This window comes from Typopeltis vanoorti, chromosome 3, assembly GCF_054136105.1.
Source record: "Typopeltis vanoorti isolate ZY-2024b chromosome 3, IOZ_Tvanoo_1.0, whole genome shotgun sequence".
In the NCBI taxonomy this organism is placed as follows: Eukaryota; Metazoa; Arthropoda; class Arachnida; order Uropygi; family Thelyphonidae; genus Typopeltis; species Typopeltis vanoorti.
The window spans coordinates 20,891,596-20,916,765 of NC_143551.1; the positions used below are offsets into that span (position 1 = coordinate 20,891,596).

The window sequence follows — 25,170 nt, forward strand, 5'->3', positions numbered from 1 at the left end:
CCATTATTGAAACGCATTTCTCTCATTCACAATTTCTTTCTTTCTTTTTTTTTTTTTTGTTAAAAATCTAACCTAATTTTTTAGTTATTGTTGTTTTTGATTTAAGAAGAGACCGTTCCAATTCTAAAAAAGTGTCTTGATATGTTCTTTCCAACGTTGTTTCCTGATCAAATCCACCTGGGAAGTCAGTCATTCCGTATCTAGTAGTTTCCCAATTTTTTCTCTTCGGTATAATCAGTTGTAGAGTATCGTTTTAATCATGAAACAGAGATAGATTTTATCTCAGTTTGTTATAAATTTCGTTTTTTTTTAAAGTAAACAGCAAACTTAAGCACTCCAGCTTAAGTTACTTACGTGTAGATATATATATATATATATATATATATATACAGGGTGTTCGGGATAAATTTGACAGTTTCGTAAGGAAAAAGAAAATCTTCTTTGTATCTATTAAATTTAATGAATTGACAAAAAAACATTACAGGCAGAGTTAATTACAATACTATCAACAAGATTTACTCAAAATAACCACCATTAGCATCGATCACAGCTTCAATTCTGCTTCGGAACCTCGAACAAGCTGATGCTACAGTCTCCCTGGGAAGGGCCGCAAAAACTGTTTTAATTTTATCCATTAACTGGGCTTTTGTATTACTGGAAGTGCGATTGGTGTCTTTTTCAACTGCGCCCCATACAAAATAATCCATGGGGTTAAGGTCTGGGGAGTTTGGAGGCCAAACATTTGGACTGGTGAAGTCGTAGAAATTTTCAGACAACCATTTTTGACTTTTCCCAGAGGTGTGGCAAGGGGCCGAATCCTGCTGCCATACATACGGCCTACCATTGGCTACCCTTGTTATCCAGGGCTTGACTACAGTTAGCAACTCCACGAACAAAGCCCGAATTCCAATGCCAGGGTTCTTCAACACCTGTTCCTGCAGATTTGCGAGGAATTCTGCTGTACGAACGCAATCAGATCGTCTGCTAGGGATCTTTCTTCTTGCTACATCCTCGTAGTCACCATTGCAAGTCTCTAGTTCATGCCTGATTGTTTTTACTGTATTCAGGGAGCATTGGGCAGCAGTCGTAATATCCTTATTTTGATGGCGGGCACGAATCATCATGATACAAGTTATTCTCTTCCATGATTCAGGTGGGTTCCAGCTATCCATCCTTTCTGACATCTTGTATATGAATGAAGAAGGGTCCAAACTTTTAAATGAAGAGAAGTGTGTGTTAATACATGTAACTTACGGAAAAATATAATTAATTATAAATATGTCAAATTTATCCCGAACACCCTGTATATATATATATATATATATATATATATATATATATATATATATATATATATATATATATATATATATATATATATATATATATATATAATCCCTATTTTTTTCACGGCAATGAACTTCAGCCTTGTCGAAAGCGGCAGTCAGGTTCATCACACTTCCTTTTCAGATGTCCACTTGAGTTATTCGCTATTCTTCACAATATCATTCTAAATACGGTGTACTACAGTAACAGCTCCACGATGGCGTGGCGTATTGATGGAACCAAAGCTTCAAACTGCGATTCAAAGATTCAAACTCTGACTTGCTTATGAAAACATGCACTTGAAAGCTCTTCTGAATCAAAATTGAAATAAACTTATATGATATAATTAAAGGTGTATTTATTTTTTTTTTCATTTTTGCTAGAAATTCGCCATAATTCTAAAATTTTTCTTTAAATTTAACTTTTGTTAAAAAGATTAATTTTTTTTTAAAAATTAACTTTTAATTTTTAATTAGTTAAATTATATTGAATAATCTTAAACTGTTCATAAACTCAATCTGTCAAATACTTCTTTTAATCAATAATAGCTAAATAGAATGTTATAAGTTCTGGTCATTTTAATATGATCTAGCATGTTCTTGTTTCGGATTCTCAACATCCGATGAAAAAAATTAATATCAAATATCACGTGTGGACAAAGATTATTCCCCCCCCCCCAAAAAAAAGAAAAAATTTAAAGAAAAGTGTCTGCCGACCAGTGAGAGGAACTTGATATGTTAGTATTTTACTTTTGTCCTGTTATATTGAATATCTGTAAATTAAAAAAAAAATAAAATAATGAATAAAAAAAAGGTTATAATAGATTCAAGAGTACTTTTCTACTCCACAGATATCAGCAAGCAAACCCTGCTGCAAGGGAGGTTGGAGGATCTTTACAGGAAACTCCGGCATGCCGAAAGCTTAGACCAAGAGAGGCGGTTGGACATCCTCGCCATCCGTCGAAATTTTGCCACCAAAGAGGAAGGGACCAGTCCGAATGTATCCATGCACTTGGGCAGAGGTACCCTTGGGAAGGATACCCACGAAGTAGTGTCCAAAGGAGGTTTCCAGTTAGATCTACAACTGCCTTCTTTAGATCACTATCTGCCACATGTGAGGAGACAATCATCCACCAGTTTGCAGCCTAGTTTGAAGTTAGGAATTGGGAGAACAGGAGGTAAGTTATTTATGTTCAGTTTATTAGTTAAGATTAGTTTCGTATCATATAATTTGTTTGAGTCTCCGGAGATGACACTTTCCCTCAGGAATACTCCGGATTTATCCCAACTAAATCCAAATACTATAATCCAGTTATGATCCACTAGTGGAAAAGGATGTCATAGGTCCCTGGGATTTTTTTTTATTTCCTCTTTCTTCATGCCATTATGTATAATTTTAGGGGGCCCTTCTCCTATTTAACAATTGCAAAATAATTTTTCCAAATATTAAAATGAAATTTTCCTTTAATATTAAGTTTTTTCTTACCTTTTAAAAACTGAGATGTATTTTTTATTTTTTATTTTTGTAATCGTAATCATTCTAGGTTCCTCATCTTCCTATCTGAGATCAATCTAATAAATTAATCATTTGGATTCTGTTTTGTATTGAACGATATTTTTAATTGCTTTTTAGCCATTTTAGGGATATCTCTCAAAAAGCATAGCGATCAATGAAATCATTTTGTTCTTCCGTATGCATATTATTCCAAACTCAAACCAAACAGAATTTAACGAAATTTGGTATTTCTATAAAAATTGTTGAACTATTTCAGTTTGTATTTTGCCAGGACACAAGCGAGAAAATGTTCGAAATTATACATTACAATAAAATCATTTATGCTGGAAAGAATTTGACTTTATTTCAATTTTAGTTTCAAACCTTTTTCTAGCAAAACAAAATTGGACTCGGTACAGCTTCTGATGTTGGAAAAAATGCGTTATATACACCACGCGATAGAGTTCTTTGAAGCACGTGACTTTTTCACATACATCACGACAGTTCTGGCGAAAACAACAGAATATTATCAATCTAAAATTTAGCTGCGATCACTATAATACAGTACTGTATATCAACAATTATAACAGGTGTTAAGCCTAACATGAGTGTGATCGAGTGGATACATCACAGCAATAGCTTCTGCTGGACTAGTATTGGTTCAGAACCTCTTCTTAACCCATTCTCTTGATTTTTCTTTATAATTCCATTATTATTTAGAAACGATTTGAAATATTAATAACAATAGTGTTTTTTATTGCTACAATTGGACAGTTTTAATCACTCAATTAGATAAAATGATGTGTAGAGTACATGATGCAAGAGATAACGGATCCAAGTTCAGTCGTGTGACTCTATCAGAAAGTAATTACAAAATGCACCTTTATCATGATTGTCTATTATTATTTTTTAAAATTCTAAACAAGTAAATTAAGTTATGGTAAAATTATTTTCTTTAAAATGTTACTAATAGGGTAATTTTTTCTTTCAAATCAAATAATTTGATTTCTTTATGATACCCCATAGAATTTCAATAAGTTGATCTACTAGGACTAAACTGTTCAGTGTCCTTACTATCAGGTTTTAGCACTTTGTTATAGTAAAAAAAATCAAACTTTTTTTCTATTCGCTGCTGTACCATTCATACTGATTCTAATGGTGCGTATTCTTCTGTAGCTACCATAACCTTGGGGGTTCCTTCCGTAAAGAGGGAAGTGCACAGCTACCTCATGTCCACTTTGGAGAACCTTATAGAGAACATGAGTCCTTTAGAGAGGAACATCACGGTGATTGTTGTTTGCATAGGTGAGGTACGTCATAGCACGAGACAAATTCTCGTGTATTAGTTATCTTTTTTTTAATATTTGCTGTTGTGCTTAATACATTCTGAAACCTACGAAGTAGCATGTAAAACACCAGAGGAAATGATGCTTTGTTATAAAAGATAAGTTTTCATTTCGAATAGACTTTTTTTGTCAAAATGTGTCTCTTATGACTTCATTCCCAAGGGTTACATCTTTACCATGGAATAATTTATGAGATGCGTTGATAATAAGATCAAAGTCGAAATTGCTTCGTTTACATGAAGCGACACAACACAAATCTCATTAACCTTATTTATTTTCTGTCTACACTAGCATTCTTATTTTCATTTCGAGAAATGCCACTAAAAGCACTTTTTCCTGCTTCTCGCAATGATTATCCGAATGAAAATTACTTTGTGTATCGTACCTCGATTGATTTCTCCTTTGTTACGTTTCTTTTTTTTTTATGAAGAAGGTAATATTTACGTGATACCAGCAGACTTATAGGAATTTATACTCTTCAAGCAAACAAAGAAACAAACCAAAAACTTCAATCTTGAAATTACTTTCTGTTATATTTTATAACATCATCATTTAGAAAACTTTTTTTACTATTTATCAAATAGTTTATTCCTCTTCTCCTAATGTTGTACATAAGGTGCTTTAATTTTGCTTTGTATAATTAATTATAAATAATTCATATATATTAATAAGGTTTGTGTGTTCATTTTGTTGTCTTTTTTTACTTATTTATGGGACTCCTACCCAAGAAATGTTTTCCTGTGTAACTATTAGTACTGTTGTTGTGGTTATAGCCTTTCGGATGTTTAGGGGAAGCTATATATACGCCACCATCTAGGGAAATGACTATGAGCAAGGTGGTTTCCTACAACCTTCCTTGGCGTAGTATATTTTATGAGTCTAACCGTGTGTGTTCACTGGACAGGCTTCCTGTTTTGAGAGATGGAAGACTCCAGATAAACTGAGGAAAATCCTGATGTCAACGTCCAAGACCGGCTAACTTGGCTATGGGTGAGGAAGATCCTTGAGTTCCTCACGTCGTCGACGGGAATCGAACCTAGGACACTCCTTCTCCAGACATAGGGTTGCGAAGCGCATATCCACTAGGCTAACCGCGCCAACATATTAATAGTACAAGTTCACATAAAATTCATTATGTAAAATAATGAATATTATGTAAAATATGTAAATATTATATAAAAATATTAAATTAAAAAAATACAAAATATATAACATTAATAAAAAAAGGTGGAAGGATTCACAGAACAATCCTTCCACCCAAGAAGGATTATAAAAAAAAGTTAAATATAAAGCCATATAAAAAAAAAGTAAAAAAAAAAAAGTTGTTAAACCAAGTCCTGGAGAAATTCCTAATGACTGGAAATTGGAAAGAATAACTCCCATACATAAAATGTACAGCCAAACCTTATTAAATCACACATATAAATTATTTATAATAATTATACCAAAGATGAGCCTGTGTAGCTCAGTGGATGTGGTGTTTGCACACCACGACGCTTGGCCCTAAGAAGGAAGACTTGGTTTCGAGTCTAGTCGGCGACTAGAGGAAATTTTTCTAAGTTTTTTTCGACCGGTTCCCGAGTTAGTTGATCTCTGGCACGGGCAAGCGAGTTTTTCGTCCCGTAAACTCAAGAAAATCGACCGTAGAACCCACATTATTTTCAGACATTAAATATATTGTGTTAGGGTTAGGGACCACGAGATGGCGGCACATTTGAGCAGTCTCTCTTCACTGCGTACTGCTTAATTAGCCTTGGGCCATCTATCTCTGATTGGTCCCAGTGGAGATTGAACTGCCCACTCAGTCTCCAAAAGTTAGATAGGGCTAAATGGTGGCCTCGCCTACTCCCGTATACGGGAATAAAAAGGCGTTAGCTGATTTTTTTTATTATACCAAAGTAGAATTTTCTTCAGCTGGTATGGTTTCAGCCAGACCTCTGATAACTATTTTAGATTAGATTTTTTTCACTCTTAAGTTGAAACGTGTCATATAGGACTTTCAGCTCGTCCATAAGTCTGGCAAGCCGGCTGTAGTCCGAAGTTCCTTCTGGTTGAATCCGAATTCTTCATCTGTACTCTTGGCTGATATAAATTTGATGTTTGTATTCTTCATCGTCTCTAGAATTAAAGATCGTTTTTCTTGTGTTCTTAAAATTACTGGTGGAATCCTCTCTTTGGGTTGTGCCCTGGAGTCAGTCTCTATTCTTTCATCAGGTTAAGTCCATTGGAGCTGTTCTTTCCAAGGGTTGAGGTATTATTTCAGGATCTGCAAATGGCGACTCCTTCTTGCGCTTATTTTTGCTGACAACCTGATAGTCTGTAGAGTTATCTGAGTCCACTAGGGGCTGGTCGATAACTGGCTACATAATCTCCCTGGTGTTATCTTGAGAAGTGCCGGGGAGAGGGTCAGGGGATTGGTAGTCCTCTGATTCAACCTCTGTTATTTGGTGTATTGCTACCTTTCCTGGCCATTTTCTTTGCAACAGGCCACCTACATGCGTGAAGACTGCCAATAGCTGTTTGAAGTCGAGCTCATCATATGGAGTGTCCATGATTTGGCTTAATTTGTGATTAGAAGAGAGAAGAGATTCAGCTTAAGAGTGAAAAAAATCTAAAAGTAGTTATCAGAGGGCTGGCTGAAACCATACCAGCTGAAGAAATAGTTACTGACCTCAGATCACAAGGCCTGGAGCCGATTAAGATTTCGCGCATGTACCGAGCAGACAAGGGCCCCATGCCTCTGATCTTAGTCGAGATCAGTAAAGACCATAGAGAAATTTATGACCTTAAGATAATCTGCAGCTTAGTCATCAAGACCGAAACCTCTCAGAAGAAAGGCTTCAGCCGGTCAATGCCATCGCTGCCAAAAATATGGGCATGCGCAAAAACTATGTAAAGCAGATGCAGATTACAAGTGTGGTGACAACCATCCCTTGCACACTTGCGTCAAGCCGCGAACCACACCCACTAAGTGTGCAAACTGTGGCGGCCCACCCAGCCAACTACAAGGGATGTTCACTCCACCCATCTAACCTGCAGAAGACTAGAGAGGCACTACCTCCGCCCACTCAGAAGCGAACCACACCAGAAATCAGAACGCGGGCTGTTACTCCCGAGGAATCATACGCATCTGCGGTCTCTACAAGTAACAAGCCGGCATCTTGCACCCAAAACCCCACAGCAATCCTAGCTGCCACTCTAGGAGAGATGTTAACGGCCTTTAACAAAACAAATCCCAATCAGGCCGACACCAACAAATTCCTGAAGAACACACAAGTCATCTTCTCCATGATTAATGATTACCACTCAATACAGCTAATTAATACAGATCGCATATTGGAATGCTAACGGACTAAACAACAATCTCCTTTTAATCAAAGAGACGCACCTTCGGTCTTGCGGCAACCCCAAAATAAGGTAATACACACCACTTAGGACAGACAGGCTCAACGCCAGAGGGAGCGAAACGGCTATCTTTGTCAAAAAAAGCATAAGATACAATGAGATCAAGAAAACAACAACTACAAACCTGGAAGAAACTGGAATTGAGATACACACCAGCAACACAGGTAGTCTAAAACTATATTCAGTCTACAACCCTCCAGGCAAACCACTCCCAGCCTCGGACCTCTCCCAGCTCCTTGACACAAACGAAGCAACAACAGTGGCGGGAGACCTAAACGCAAAACATCCCGCGTGGAACAGTAGAAACACCAATAATAATGAGAAGAGCCTACACAAATTCGCTATGACATCACCATAGCAAGTCCTGTTGAAACACACTACGGACCACTCGGCAAACCAGACGTGCTGAATATAGCCATTTTCAGGACCTCGCACCAATTCCAGTTACAGGTTGTTAATGATTTTAGCTCTGACCACAATCCGGTTCTGCTTAGCCTAGGTGGGGAAGAAGAAACCATCCCCGGACAATCCTACACAAATCTCAAGCTCAACGCAACTCTCTTCAACATCACAAGCCCTGTCCCAACCATCTCCTCACCCAAAGAAGTAGACACAGCGATCAATAAACTGGAAAGCACAATCCAAACTGGCCTTGCAACAGCCTGCACTGCTACCGCTCCAGCTAACCTGCTCCCAGAAGAGATTCTAAAGCTTATCCGCAACACAAACAGGATCAGACTTCGATATCATGCAACACTATCACCCCCAGGATAAACAACAGCTAAACAGGCAACAAACCTAGTCCGACATGCAATTAAAGACCATAAGAATCAACTATGGGAAAGGAAATTAAGCTCCTTAAACACTGAAGATAACTCATTATGGAAAATAACTAAAGCCCTTCGCAGCGATCACCCCAACATACAACCAATCCATGGAGAATTGAGGCATAGTCTACCGAGACGATGAAAATGCAAAAGCCTTTGCAGACGCCCAGGAGCTGCAATTTCAACCAAACTACACTCATGCGGACTTGCGCTTCATCGAAAAAATCCACAGGCAAGTACGCTGTGCTCTTTATCATCCCACCAGCCGTGACAACACAAGCTATACTACGCCAAAGGAAATATACCAAATCATCAAGAACCTCAACAACAGAAAAGCACCAGATCCTGATCAGATTTCAAACAAAATTATAAAAGCACTCCCTCAATAATGCATCTAGTGGCTATCATCAATGCGATGCTAAGACTCAGCTACTTCCCCCACTCGCTGGAAACAGGCAGATATATTCCTCATCCACAAACCGGGGAAAGCACCTCAATTCCCCCAGAATTACAGACCTATCAGCCTCTTGTTAGGTCTTGGAAAAATCACAGAAAGAGTAATACTAAAACGCCTACAAAACGAAACGGACAATCTAGACCTAATCCCGAAAGAACAATTTGGTTTTCGCACAGGTTATTGCACAACTCAACAGATCCACAGACTTATAGAATACATAACTACTGGATTCAATTGGAAACAACATGCAGGTGAAATTTTCCTGGATGTGGCGAAAGCCTTCGATAAAGTGTGGCATAAAGGCCTCATCCACAAACTAATAACTGCAAAATACTCACTAAACCGTATCCAATTCAGAAACTCTTACCTGAAAGAGCGAAAATATCAAGTGAAACTCTGGCCTCAGATGCACTAAAAGAAATATCACAGCAGGCGCCACGCAAGGCTCCCTTCAATCGCCATTACTTTTCAATATTTACATCTCAGACATCCCAAACACCCCATCAACCATCATGGCTTTTTATGCGGATGACATGGCGATGCTGGCCAGACCACTCAGGCCACACCTAGCCACACAAAGACTATAAAATGCAGCAACAAATCTTGAAAAATGGTTTCAAAAATGGAGAATTGACGTCAATGCAGACAAGAGCACGTCCATACTCTTTACAAGGAAGAAAGCAAACCATCACGGAACAGTCACAATGTGAAATACCGATATCCCATGGCAAAAAGAAGAAAAATACCTGGGAATCAAACTAGATAACTGAATAACTTCAACTCCCACATCTTTCATGCCTACAACAAAGCTAACTCATCAATAGCTAAACTCTACCCTCTACTCAACCGAAGAAGCAAAGTCAGTCCAGAAAACAAACTAAGAATATACAAAGCAATCATCAGACCCACATTAACTTACGGTTCACCAGCGTGGATCCACACCTCCCCTAGCAACATCAAAAGATTACGAATACTATCCTCTACCAAGACAGAAACCTGCCAGACATACCTACGTTTCTCCTCCAGATAGCAGCCAAGTACTTTGCTCAGGCATCACTCCATCCCAACCAACTCATTCGAGAGTCATCTAACTACGATGAAAACGATAGGTGGAAACACAAGCGTCCAAAAGCGGCTCTGCTCATCGGTACAGACACTCCCACACTGCCCTAAAATGGGTGAGCCAGGTGCTTGATAAATTCTCATTCATTTAAGCCATTTTTCATAGAGATGAAAAATTGCTTAATCACTTGGATTATAATCCAAGAGATTGAGGTCCATCCAGCCACAAAGGTTATAAGAATTAAAGAAGGCTGTTTACCATCGTTAAAACGATTTGGATTACAGGGAGGGTAATGGATGGCAGTGCTGTAACCAATGAATATATATATATATATATATATATATATATATATATACAGGGTGTTCGGGATAAATTTGACATATTTATAATTAATTATATTTTTCCGTAAGTTACATGTATTAACACACACTTCTCTTCATTTAAAAGTTTGGACCCTTCTTCATTCATATACAAGATGTCAGAAAGGATGGATAGCTGGAACCCACCTGAATCATGGAAGAGAATAACTTGTATCATGATGATTCGTGCCCGCCATCAAAATAAGGATATTACGACTGCTGCCCAATGCTCCCTGAATACAGTAAAAACAATCAGGCATGAACTAGAGACTTGCAATGGTGACTACGAGGATGTAGCAAGAAGAAAGATCCCTAGCAGACGATCTGATTGCGTTCGTACAGCAGAATTCCTCGCAAATCTGCAGGAACAGGTGTTGAAGAACCCTGGCATTGGAATTCGGGCTTTGTTCGTGGAGTTGCTAACTGTAGTCAAGCCCTGGATAACAAGGGTAGCCAATGGTAGGCCGTATGTATGGCAGCAGGATTCGGCCCCTTGCCACACCTCTGGGAAAAGTCAAAAATGGTTGTCTGAAAATTTCTACGACTTCACCAGTCCAAATGTTTGGCCTCCAAACTCCCCAGACCTTAACCCCATGGATTATTTTGTATGGGGCGCAGTTGAAAAAGACACCAATCGCACTTCCAGTAATACAAAAGCCCAGTTAATGGATAAAATTAAAACAGTTTTTGCGGCCCTTCCCAGGGAGACTGTAGCATCAGCTTGTTCGAGGTTCCGAAGCAGAATTGAAGCTGTGATCGATGCTCATGGTGGTTATTTTGAGTAAATCTTGTTGATAGTATTGTAATTAACTCTGCCTGTAATGTTTTTTTGTCAATTCATTAAATTTAATAGATACAAAGAAGATTTTCTTTTTCCTTACGAAACTGTCAAATTTATCCCGAACACCCTATATATATATATATATATATATATATATATATATATATATATATATATATATATATATATATATATATATATATATATATATATATAGCTCAATAACACCTTATCCTTGCACTGTCCACTACAGATAACGGGGAATATGAAAAGCATTTTTGCTTCGGCCATCTAGCCAGTCCTTTTAAGGACTTTTAAGAATTAAAGAAAATTATGTGCAACAAGGCAAGTTAGCCGGTCTTGGGCACGGACAGTAGGTTTTTTCCCGATAGTTTATCTGACGTTTTTCATCCCGCAAACAGGTAAACCGGCCCGTGAACATACGCTTCTACAGTCAAAAATGTACCCCCCCCCCAGCGGCAGGCTATCCGACAAGACGGTTGGGAGTGGTACTAACAAGAAATTGCATCTAAGTAAGACGCGGACCCTGCATAGGAAGCGGGAATAACGCGTAGTGAAAGAAGATGTGCAACATTAGGAGAAGAGCAAATGTAATTTAGGAGAGAGGGAGTCACAGTAGACGTTGTATGTATGATACTCCTGTACTATAAAAATACTACAGCATAGCCGTTAATACTTCTAATATTTAAATTAGAAGTATTAAAAATCTATTAAAAACAGAATAAATCTAGGGTGGTGTACTATTGCCAAATTTATAAATATTTTTAAAACATACACATTTCTCTCTCTCTCTCTACAAAGAACTTGAAATCCAATTATATAGCTCAATGGAACTCACCACAGTGATTTCTCAAGTATAGAGACATATGAGTTAACAAGCAGAAGGAAAAACAAAGATTTGACAGACTTGGAAAACAGATGTTCGAGGAACATAAATCATCTGAACTGGAAAACAATCAGGAAATCAGAAAAGAGAATCAAGATAGCAAGAGTTAAAGAAAAAAAAATAAAAGTCATAATATAGTACAGAATGCGTACTTCAAGAATTCCTCAAATTCTCCAAAACTGAAGAGTAGAAGAAATATACTGCAGGGAAAACTAAGAAGGAAATGGGCAGATCACATTAGGAGTATAAGTTGTCTGAACTGTACAGAAGTTTGCAAGCATACCCATGTCATAAGACACATTGGGTTCCAGATGGCCGTCGTATAAGGAATCGCTGCTTTTTTTCACTTGCAGTACATATAAGGGTTTAATAACGTTTTTAAACAATTATATACGTGCATAAATGACGTAAAAACATCAGTTATTTACATCGGATACACAAATGGACAATTCAGAATAATTTTCGCAAACGAAAAAGTTATTTAACTTGACTCAAGAGAGCACACCAAGTTTATTCACCAATCTACACCCTCAAAAGTTTTCCCATATTCGTACACTCGTACAATAACAATGGATATAATTACTCTATATAATAATATATATATATTATTATATGGATAATAATAATTTTTTCTATTATCATCATACAGCGTATTTACATATGTACAGTTAAGACATATTACATTTAAAGTACTTTTTTTTAAAAATATTTTTTCTTTAAATATAAAAGCACAGAGCCTGTGTAGCTCAGTGGATGTGGCGTTTCCCCACCACGGCGCTTGGCCGCAAGAAGGAAAACTTCGTTTCAAGTCTAGTCGGCGACTAGAGGAAATTTTTCTAAGCCTTTTTTCGACCGGTTCCCGAGTTAGTCGATCTCTGGCACGGGCAAGCGGGTTTTTCCTCCCGGAAACTCGGGTTTTTCGTCCCGTAAACTCAAGAAAATCGACCGTAGAACCCACATTATTTCACACATTAAATATATTGTGTTAGGGTAGGGACCACGAGATGGCGGCACATTTGAGCCGTCTCTCTTCACTGTGTACTGCTTAATTAGTGATAGCCTTGGGCCATCTATCTCTGATTGGGTACCAGTGGAGATTGAACTGCCCACTCAGTCTCCAAAAGTTAGATAGGGCTAAATGGGCTCGCCTACTCCCCGTATACGGGAATAAAAAAGGCGTTAGCTGAGTTTTATCTTTTTCATATCGGTATCATCATTTATTATTATACACAGTATTGACATATACATTACAATAATTTGCAGGTCAATGATTATGAGGATTAGTTGAATGAGGCGGGCTAATCCCCCTCTCTCCTGCGAAGCTAAAATTAGCTTTTATGAAGATAGTAGGATTAGTCTTCGCTATTTATGTTGTTTGGTACTGTATACGATGGAATGTAAGCGTTAGATGCTGGTGATTTGTCATGTATTATAAGTGTTAATGCTATATTAACTGTGTTGATATAGCTTCCAGAATTCGTGTTTTAATGTTCTGTAGTTGTCTTTGTGTTTTAAATTTCTTGATAGGTTGTTGAGTAGCGTGGTATCAGATGAGATCTCACAAAAGAACAGTAATAATAATAATAATAATAATAATAATAATAGTTAATTGCTTTTTAATCAACATAAATAATATTAATTTATACCCGTTAATTCATTAGCAAACGATAAAAACAGAATGTTGACTTTCTTTATTATTTTAATTTAGAAAATATAATTAATACGCTGCTAATATTTTTCCGAAATATCTGAATTAATCTTTTGAGTCTAATTTTGTCAATCATACAATTCCAATATCATTTTGATGAATGTTTTTGAAATGCGGACGTGTTACGTCGACAAACATTACAGATTCCTATTAAGAGAAGTAACATGATGAAGATCGTGAACGGTTTAGCATTTAAAAATCCTCGTCCACCACTGTTGTAGTGAAAGTTGATTATGAACAGTGTTTCTGTATAATTATGCCATAAAAACCACTTGCATATTTTTTTTTATCTTTTTCAGACAGACATGGACTTTGTGAAGCAACAGGCCGAAGAAATAAAAGTCAAGTAAGCTTATTCTTAATCGTTTTTAATCAACAAAGAAAAATACGAAACAATAGTGAAATTATTACACGGACAGAGAGGAGTTTTTTTCTCTCTCTTTTAATTAGAAGGCCAAAAGTCGCGCCAAGCAGTCTCCATGAGCTGTAAACAGTCATACGCAATGGAAGTTAAATACACAACATAAAAAAGTGACGGCATATTCTTCGCCGTGCATACGTGCGAAGTGAATAAAAATATTGCCTTCACATTTAGTTACTTTTTTAAACAAAACGAAGTATATTAAAATATAAAATATATTTTAATTTTACCTTTATGTTAAAGATAAAATAAGAAGTATGATTATTGAGCAATATTTTATAAAAATACACTCTAGATATTTATTTTTAAGTAATACGATATTAAACAAATTTGCTAATCATATTGATATATTATATCAATATTTTATACGACTTTGCAGTAATATTTTATTTCATTTATATACATACTAATTCAATATTTGATATAAGTTATGTAATAGTTTTGTAAGTTATATATTATTTTTAAATATAAGCTTATAAAAATCAATTTTAAGTATATATTTAATATTATTTCAAAAAATTAAAACCAGTATTTTTTTGAAAAAATATTATTATTATAACTGAAAAGGCAGATGTAGTTAATTGTTTGTTATTGATATATTCCTATATTCTTTAATAACACGCTGAATATCTCGAATAATTCTAGGTTCAGGGTAGATCAGACGGTATTCAACATATACTGAATATAATATAATGTTATGTATTTAATAGATTTGAGGACCATCTCTTATCAGGACTTTTAGAGGTGATATCACCACCTGCCTTCTACTACCCGGATTTTTACAATCTTCGGCAGACACTAGGCGATCCAATGGACCGTGTGAGGTAGGTTAACAGTCAGCTTAAGAAGTGATTTATTTCAACAGAATGAAATACGAGTATATTTAAATAAATACTTCAAAATAATCAGATAGCTTACTGTTAAAATTAATTATTTTGTTTCAGAATCATGTCATATTTGTAATCGTTGGTTGGGATGTTTCCTGTTATTAACTGGGAATAGCTATCCTACTGAGGAACGAACGTGTTTTCAGTCTTGGTTTCTCCGTCACTGTAGGTTGCAAATATGTCAACTTTCTCTATTCTGAGTCAGTTCCCTCCTATTAATTTTAATAGAGGATCTTCCCATCTCCTAGTGGTCTACTAGATTTTCTTTTTATTTATTTGGGATGCTTGTCTGTTATTTTTGAAGCCCATCTATTGTCTTTCATACGTGCTATATGTCCTGCCCCCTTTTTGTTGTTATAGATAGCTTCTACCACAACTTTGAATCCAGATTTTTCATTATTTCAGTGTGATTTATGTTATCTTTATTCTTTATGCTTTAGATGATATAATGCTTTAGACGATAGAAATATAAGATATGATAATGTTGGAGTGTTGACAAGTAACAGACTGATTTGGAGGAAAATTGTAGATAGGAAATTAATAATGATGTAATTTTTTTCATGTAGTGCTATCATATCCTGTACACCCCTTGAGGGTACATGACAGGAATTTGATGATGATGATGATTCCTTATGTTACAGACTCCTTTCTATTACCCTTTAGACTGTTACTAGGCTTTGCTATTCCTTTTCTGTTGTGTCCCAATCTGCCTAAAATTTATCATTAGTAGTAACTAGAAACAAACCGTTAAAAAGTATCGTTTCTGTAATATGTAATATATATCTTATAGTCCTTATAAGGACTGGCTTGAAGGGGCGAAGCAAGAAAGCTTTTCATATTCCCCGTTATCTGTAGAGGACAGTGTAAGGATAAGGTATTAGAACTTCATTGGCTAAAGCATTGCCATCCATTACCCTCCAAGGGTATTAATCATCGCATCGCTCCCTCAAAATTTGGATACGAATACATCTCGCCCGCAAAATTTGGATATGAATATATATATATATATATATATATACAATATATATAACAATACATACATATCTTTTTTTTTCTTGTTTATTATAAGAGTCAGTTATAAAAATAATATAATGGTGTATTAAAGAATCTTTTTATATAAACGGATATATTATACTATATTTAATATTTATTCAAAAACTTGATTTTAAATATAATAATAATTTTTTGATAATAATTTTTTTATTATTATCTAAAATATTTTTATAGGTGCATCTTCAGTAGCATTCCAATATCTTATTTTACAAAGTTCAGCACTGAGTGCTACATTAGATTTCAATAAAAGTTTATACATTTTTTTTGTTTATATATTTTGCATTTACCGCTTGTATTGTTCTGATATGAACAATGAAGATTATACAGATTTTTTTATAATGAATAGCTAATATCTATTAATTAATATATTTTATTAGTTAAAGTAATTAACTAATTAAAGTAATTAGCTGTATTAACTAACATAACTATTATATTGATTAATAATAGTAACTGTAGTTGTAAATTACAATTGCAGTTGAATAAGATTACATTTTACAGTTATATATGTATACACTATCAATAAATTACAAATATTTACAAATTTTGCTTAAGTGTTGTATTTGTAATAAATGTTTTTTTTTCTGTGTTGATTACAGCTTTTCATTAAGCTTTTTATAAAGCTATTTAAGCTTTTTATTAAGTTTATCTGAGGACATTAGGAAGGGGCTAACAGATATGTGCAATTGTTTGCCGGCAGGGTAATCAGGGATGCTACTGTTAAATTGTGAATGAAACTATGTTGTGTAATTTATTTTTTTTCATTCACATTTAACATTGCTTATTATGTATTAATCATGATTTGTATAAAAATTATTTATTATTCCTTAATTTAGGATTACTATTTAAATACTTATTCTAAACTTAACCTACTATTAATTTGTTAAGCAATAATATGTGCAGAATTTATAATAACTAAAATATATATATATGATGTAACGAAAAGTATTATTATAATTAATTCTATACGTAACGAAAAAGCTGATTAAGTAGCTCAAATATTCTGTTTATTCTTATTTGTGAAAATTTAACGTTATGTAATCACTCATGTAGTAGTAGAGCATTGTATTACATTAGCGAAATGTTTGCGTTTATTTGTTGTCATGGAGACGCATGAAATAAACAAGCACGAGTCGAATAGAGCGTGACCTTCGGACTGAAAGGAGAGGAAAGATATTATATAGAGGATTTTTAATTAGAGATAAGTAAGAGTTTTGCGGAGCCTGAAGGAAAGTAGGATATAAGCAAGGAAGTGAAAGAAAATTGTAAATTCTTTAGGGCAGAAATTCAAGAGCATAGTGTTTAGAAGTAAGCAAGAAACGTAGTGAATCTTATACTCAGCTGCAAGTGAAATCAGCTGTTGTTATAGAGGAAAATTGATGTCGTAATCGGATAAATAAAGAACTGGACATTCAATGGGAAATTCTGATTAGTTCCAGTTAATTTAGGATTACGTCTTAATTCTATGTTGTCCTGAGAAGAATTATAATGAATTTAACTAGTTGCAGGAAAGTAAACAACAGCTGATTTCACTTGCAGCTGAGTATAAGATTCACTACGTTTCTTGCTTACTTCTAAACACTATGCTCTTGAATTTCCGCCCTAAAGAATTTACAATTTTCTTTCACTTCCTTGCTTATATCCTACTTTCCTTCAGGCTCCGCAAAACTCTTACTTATCTCTAATTAAAAATCCTCTATATAATATCTTTCCTCTCCTTTCAGTCCGAAGGGCACGCTCTATTCGACTCGTGCTTGTTTATTTCATGCGTCTCCATGACAACAAATCAGCTGTTGTTATAGAGGAAAATTGATGTCGTAATCGGATAAATAAAGAACTGGACATTCAATGGGAAATTCTGATTAGTTCCAGTTAATTTAGGATTACGTCTTAATTCTATGTTGCCCTGAGAAGAATTATAATGAATTTAACTAGTTGCAGGAAAGTAAACAAGGAAGGATATCAGTACCCTATTGCTGTTTTTTTAGAGTAGTGAAGCGCGATTAACAGTAATTCAGTTAAAGCGTTGGAGAATTTTATTTAATGTGTTCCGCTAGCTCAAATAAGTTAATTCATAAGTGTGCTCGCAATAAATTGATGTATTGAAGATTGTATCTGGTAAGAGTAGTCATACTTGTTTGTTTATTCTAACATTAACTATAGCATATCTTCGAAGTTCAAGGTCCGAAATAAGATTGCTTGGAATAATGTCTACCTTGATTAGTGCCTGCTGTGAATTTAAACATTAAGTACAACTGATAGATGTGTGCAGACTGATCAAATGAGAAGTTTTGTTTTATTAACTTGAATTAGGAAAATTTATAATTTTGAAGCAGTGAATTGTATGTTAAAGTTTAGAACATTGAATTGGAATGAGTGACTTAGCAAGATGTATTAAGTTATTTGTATTGTTTCATTTAAAAGTAGAATTCATGTATTTGCTATATATCGTATATTAAATGTTTTATTTTGTTAATCTAAATATTGTGTTTGCCTGAACTCCCTTTTATTGCACCGTTCATAAAAAATTCGAATCTTGCGGGTGCCCCAAGTAGAATAATAATAAATGATTCGGCCTAATGAGAAGACTGCTAACTTAATTAAGAATTGATCCTACTGTTTTATATAGACTAATCTAAAAATAGGGTGGCGCAGTATAATTATAAATTTCCCTACTTTTGGATCGGTGATCAATTCGCAATTAGTTATTTTATTTATAAGAGTGACTTGAAACTAGATGGTAAATTAGAACACAACATGAAAATAGAACGTCACGACACTACTGATATCCAGCACTCACAAAATGATTTGAATAGGTTTTGATTTGATTAGATTAGATTTTAGTGTAAAGTTATACACTTTGGCGTGATGAGATTTCCAGCTGCATATAATATTAGCGGAGTTATGCTACAAGAAACTAAGGAGGCAAGGGATCTTGGAATAATGGTAGATAGGAATTTGAAGTTCAAAGGTCACATAGCAAAAGTTTCAAGTAAATACTAGTACTACTACTAATTATTATCATTATTAATATTTTATTATAATAATTGTAAAAATTGCACTCTATCACCAGTCAAATTTTTGACTGGTGATAGAGTGCAATTCAGATTCTGTCCACCCATCGAAGAATAGTCCGTCAGGTAGCGTCGTAAAATATGGATTGCTCCAAGTAATGCTGTTTTTTTTTTTAATTATATGGGGTCACTTCGTTCATGTTTAATTGCTGTAAATAGTTATAGTTGGATAGCTTCTTTGAAATTGCATCAAATGTGCCGATAACTATTGGGATGACTTTGATGTTTAAGCCACAGTCGGCCAACTTCGATTGCCAGATCTCGATATTTAGTATTTTTTTTTTCTTTGCTGTTAATGTTGTTATCACTGGGATTTACTGCGATATCGCTTATCCAAACCTGTTCATGTTCAATAATTGCAATGCCGAGTCGATTATGGTCCAAAGGTCGATCAGTTTGTATTCTAAAAACCCAGAGAATTTTTTTTTTAATAGTGTTTCTATTTTATGCTGCCACCTGTTATCAGAAGTAAGAAAACCATATATTTGCATACATGCCAATGAACTATTTTGTCCACTTGATCATGGCGGTATTTATAGTTAGTTTGGGCTATCTTGCTGCAGGCACTGATTAGATGTTCTACAGTCTCATCTTTCTGATCGCATAATCTGCATCTGCTGTTATTATTCATGTTCGAAATTTTTGCTTTCATTGCATTGATTTGTAACGCCTGTTCTTGAGCTGCTAGAATAAATCATTCTGTTTCTTTTTTAATAAATCGATATTGCAGCCATTGGCATTTCTTGGTCTTTTCTATTTTTCCCTCGGTGTCTCGAAGAAATTGTCAATGTAAAGGTTTATTTTTCCAGCATACAAATCAGTTATTTGCATGCTGGAAAAATAAAATCAGATTCATTTCCTATTGCTTTTAGACCTTCTTGAGAAATGGCGTGGAGCCATTTCTCAGGATATGGTCGATGTAATTTTTTCCAACAAATTTCTTTTTCTTCTTTCTTGCAGCGGACCTCGTACACCTATTTCTCTTGGTAGATACAACATGTCAACATGATTTCTTGGATGTAATGTGTAATGCACACTCATTCATTTATTATTATTTTATTTAGTATTAATATTAAATGCAACAAAGTTTCGAAACTGTTTTTTATTTAAACTGAAATGAACTTTTAAAATATTAAATAAATATTACAGGTCAAGTTTGAATAAATGAAATAAAATGTTCCAGTGGTTATGCAAACTATCAAGCGTATTTATATTAATATAATGAAAAATATAATTTTTTTTGTTGTTTTGTTGCAGATGGAGGACCAAACAGAATCTTGACTACGCATATCTTATGATGTACGCGCAGCCAAAAAGTACGTTTTATGTACAGGTGGGTTGTTACTCAATTATGTACAAGTAATATTATGTGTACATGAAGTGAAGTGGGGGATTACTTTCTCATGAAAATATTTTGACTTAATCTGAACTTTGTTCTCAGCATATATGCATTTCGATATTAAGAAGATAATTTAAATGCATTTTTGCAAACCTATTAAGTATTATTCGTAATCATTCATGGTATTCCTTGAGATGAATCTTAATAGCTTAGTGAGAAAACAATGATTCACTTTGGTTTGAATCTTTAGGATTTTTTTTTCCCATCTAGCAAACCACGCAGAAGTATACACACACAATTTATAGATAACACTTTTAGTTATCTGGTATTTGATAATACGATGCAATTAAGGCTATACTGAGTTGTATAACAACAACAATGTGTGATTCGTGCTATGTAGATAAACATAAAGAGATGAATTTAAAGATATTTTAAGAAACGGGAAATACTTACAATGTACATTTTAGGAATAGAAAAAACGCAGCAAATTGAATAACTGTTGTAATAGATTTGGTATGAAGATCAGCAATAGCAAGATGAAGACATTGAAAATAGACAGAAGCATTGAAAATATCAACTGTATTGTGAATGGAGAACCTATAGAACAAGTAAAACATTTCAGCTACTTAGGCACGATTTTTAGTGAAGATGGTAAATTAAATATGGAAATAGACAACAGAATCAACAAAGCTGGTATGGGAGGAAGTCAACTGAATAAATTTATATGGAATAAGAGAGAAATTAGCCAAAAGATAAATTAGTTGTATACAAGACAGTGTTCAAACCAATTTCAACTTGTGGATCTGAGAGCTGGGTTAAAAATAAAACTTGATCAAAGACTGGAGACCTCAGGTATGAGAGTATTGAGAAAGATCGATGAGTGGAGTGAACAGATGTTATCAATGGCATTAAACAGAATGGGAGAGGAAAGATTAGGAAAACAATACTCTGCCAGGTTGGTAGGAAGAAGACCCAGAGGAAGACCAAAATATAGGTGGATTGATACAGTAAAAAGTGCCTTAGAAGACAGAAATATAAGATATGATAATATTGGAGTCTTGAGAGGTAACAGATTGTTTGGAGGAAAATTGTAGACCGGAAGTTAGTAATGGTGTAAGTTTTTCATGTAGGTAATATCATATCCTGTACACCCCCTTGAGGGTACATATCAGGAATTTGATGATGATGAAAAAACGTAGCCATTTACAAGAGTTAAAAGACAAAATCAGAAAGGCTGTAGCTAAATTTATTCCTGCAATAATTTGTTAGAACGCACGTGACAAGAGCTGAATTACAACTTGGATGTAATGAGTCCTGCGTAAAACTCATATTGAAGTTATTCAGTCCAAATAATAATAATAATAAAAAGCTTCGTACTCTAAACTGCCATTTACAGTAATTGCCAATATAAAATATTGTGATTCTTTTGTAAAACTGCGTATTTGTGAAGAATAGTAAAGTGTGAAATTCGCTAAAGGTAAAAACACATTTTTCAAAATACGACCTTTTATGTGTTTCTTCAAGGCAACCAGTAGAATATAATTTCGTGTACATTTGCAGCTGGAAGACGATATCCTTACAAAGCCACGATTTATCAGCACCATGAGAAGCTTTGCCTACAGACAGATGGCGGTGAACAAAGACTGGCTAGTATTGGATTTTTGCCAGCTAGGATTTATAGGTAAGTAAAGATGAACTGTAAATAACACGAATGCATTTCTGTACACTTATGTTTCTAAGAGTTACTGAACCTTTTCTTGAAAATTAAGTAGGGGAAGTTTCTGTTTAGGGAGAGAGAAATGAATATATCTAACTTAGATTTTCTTATTTTTTTGTCCTCTTTTAGGTAAGATGTTCAAATGCGTAGACCTATCCAAGTTAGTGGCGTTCCTGACGATGTTCCATAACGACAAGCCCGTGGATTGGCTGCTGGATCACATGGTACAGACCAAAGTGTGCAGGTTCGACAAAGACCCAGTAAGCAATTCTTTTTTCTGAAATTTTAAGTTATATTAAAAAATATCTTAAATATTTTTAAAATATGTGTAAAATATATTAAACGTGTTTAATAATTAAATTAATTTTTTCTGAAAAAAACCTATTTGCTTAAATAAAAATCTGTTAATAGAAAACATCTACTAAAAATATAACGAGACTTTATTGCAGTTTGCGATACCAACTAAATCTAATATCAAATCCAATATTTGTTATAATATAAGTTTGAAGTTTTTATGGAATTTTAATAATAATTTTCATTTTTTTTTTGTCCCTCAGCGGGAATGTAGGAAACAAAAAGCTTCTGTTTGGCTCCACTACCGTCCGTCCCTCTTTCAACATGTGGGAACACATTCCTCCCTCAGAGGAAAAGTCCAAAAATTGAAGGTAAGGCTTGTCCATAAATTAGGTACTCTGTTTTACTAACTTACAGAGCCTTCTCACGAATATACTCACTCCTCCTCCTCAAATGTTACGGAAGGGTTAGCGCTTCCATGTTCACAAACAACGTTATTTTAATATTAGATATTAGTTAATTTAATAATAAATCATTATTTATTATATTACTAACTTTCACTATTTTTATTATATTACTAACTTTCACTATATTTATTATATTACTAACTTTCACTATAAGTGTATGGTATAATACTAGTCTCATATGGATTTACGGTATGATGCCAGCCTCATATGGAAAAAGAAACACTGTTCTTCAAAAAATGAGAAAAACCTTTTCGCTCTTATTTGGGAATATGAGAATATCTCTTTAATAAAGAACTTAACTTGACAGTACCAGTATGTAACAAGTAATTCATACGTATTTCCTTATAGTCCTTATAAGGACTTGCTTAAAAGGGCGAAGCAAGAATGCTTTTCATCTTCCCCGTTATCTGTAGAGGACAGCGTAGGGATAAGGTGTTATTGAGCTATTAAAGCTCTGATCATGGCAGGAGGGTAACAGCAATAGCCGAGCCTCAGTTAGAACTTCATTGGCTACAGCATTGCCATCCATTACCCTCCAAGGGTATCAATCACCACATCTCACGGTCCCACGTATCCCACGTATATCCCACGTATTTCCTTTCAACTATCTAATCTTATGTTAATCAGATATTCTAATATTTATTTGGTGTTTTAATATACTTTATAAGCATAGATTTAATACATAATAAATAATTTTTTTATTATTATTTTCAAGATTTAAATTAAATGTAATTAATATTTGAAAATGAAGAAATATTTATCTATTAGTGCAAATTTATATATATATCTATTAAAAATAATACTAAACGCTTTTTAATTACGTAATATATATTCTTTAAGACATATTTTTGATGACACTTTCTGTTGAGTCAATCAGTTTCATTAGTTCAGCTAATTGACTAATAGCATTCTTGTATAGTGACGTCATCCTATCGTAGCAGGGCTGATTTTGGTTTAAGTACTTATAGCAACAGTCTTTATTATTAGTAGTATCATATCATTTTGCATAATTTTGAATTGTCTTTCTAATAATTTCTATGATTTACACTAAAACTGGCTGACTGAAAGTTTACTTAACCCATCCATACATAAAATTTCATTAAATTCTGTATTAGAATAAAGTCATATAAGTACAGATGAATGAATAAAATGAAAATGATAGTGTATATGTATTTTTTGAAATAATATTCTGATATTATTTAAAGTGAAGACCGAAACCATAAACTCTTCATTCTGCTTATTTCTTTAGGACAAACATTTTGGAAAACATTTCCTTCATCTTCCCCATCGTAATCCTATCGCCGAGGTCCATTCTACAATGAAGGCTTACGATGGTCATAGCATAGAACGGGCTTACACCGGAGAAACATTCTTCTGGGGATATCCCCCTCACAAAAATGATGCCGTTAGTTTTCACTTCACCCCTACAGTGCAGATAGAAAGGTAAGACCATGTGGTAAGATCTACGTGCCATTATCACAATCAAAGCGTTTTTTTTTTTAAAACTCCTTCTGGTCTTTCTTTGCAGGTTTTACTTCCGAAGTGGCAATCCCGACCAGCCTGACAGCAAATTTTTCAACACGACGATAGATGTCCTTCCAGCATTCCCCCATAATCTTACTAACTTTGTTCCTTACGCGGCATCGACGGAAGGGTTCCTAACAGTGGGTAATTTCACTGATGAGACCGGTGTGGCGGAGGGCAAAGTTCATCATGCCGTTGGACCAGTTCGAACCCTTAGACTTCACATACTCGAAAATAGTGACAAATGGTGCGTCTTGAGTCAGGTCAGTAACAAAATTTTTAAATGAAATAATGTTATAATTTATTCTAGAAAATTTTCTTAAATTTTAATTTTAAAATTAATTTTCTTGAATATTATAGATTTACATCGAATCCCGTGAAGTGATGCCTGTGGGGACATCTAATGACAGGTAGCGACACTAATTAGCAGAAGACGAGTTTCTTCACTATTTCTAAGTGCTTTCATCACGGGAACTAAAGGGTGCGTACGTGTCGAAGAAGCACACTCGAACAATCTTCTTCTATCTATAGCCAGATGCACCTCAATTGGTTTTCAATGAGGCCAACAAAGAATGTTTGCCTTGATTTGAAGTGCTTCAGGAGACAATCGGTGACCTGTTTTCACTTTCATGATTAGCAGGCACAATACCATGTTCTATAGTGGCGCCATCTAGATATGTACAGTTTATACAGTCGGAATCTGCGATATTATGTACATGATGAA

The 25,170-nt window shown here is 34.6% G+C and overlaps 1 protein-coding gene across 1 annotated transcript; it reads left to right on the plus strand.

The window, feature by feature from the left end:
- Nucleotides 1-2,401: 2,401 nt before the first annotated feature.
- Nucleotides 2,402-25,170, plus strand: LOC150107978 (alpha-1,3-mannosyl-glycoprotein 4-beta-N-acetylglucosaminyltransferase B-like). Its single transcript, XM_090415501.1, has 11 exons — nt 2,402-2,503; nt 3,997-4,130; nt 13,973-14,019; nt 14,805-14,918; nt 20,363-20,438; nt 22,005-22,125; nt 22,291-22,421; nt 22,719-22,826; nt 24,172-24,365; nt 24,451-24,709; nt 24,807-25,170. The coding sequence occupies exons 2-11, from the start codon at nt 4,050-4,052 to the stop codon at nt 24,858-24,860; spliced, it is 1,185 nt and encodes a 394-aa protein (XP_090271627.1). The 5' UTR covers nt 2,402-2,503; nt 3,997-4,049; the 3' UTR covers nt 24,861-25,170.

Bases quoted from the DNA above. Each gene is read 5' to 3' on its own strand.
- LOC150107978 (XM_090415501.1), top strand. From the start codon at position 4,050: ATGTCCACTTTGGAGAACCTTATAGAGAACATGAGTCCTTTAGAGAGG. The intron at 22,126-22,290 runs GTAAGTAAAGAT...GTCCTCTTTTAG, and splicing joins TTGCCAGCTAGGATTTATAG to GTAAGATGTTCAAATGCGTA. The intron at 22,422-22,718 runs GTAAGCAATTCT...TTTGTCCCTCAG, and splicing joins GCAGGTTCGACAAAGACCCA to CGGGAATGTAGGAAACAAAA.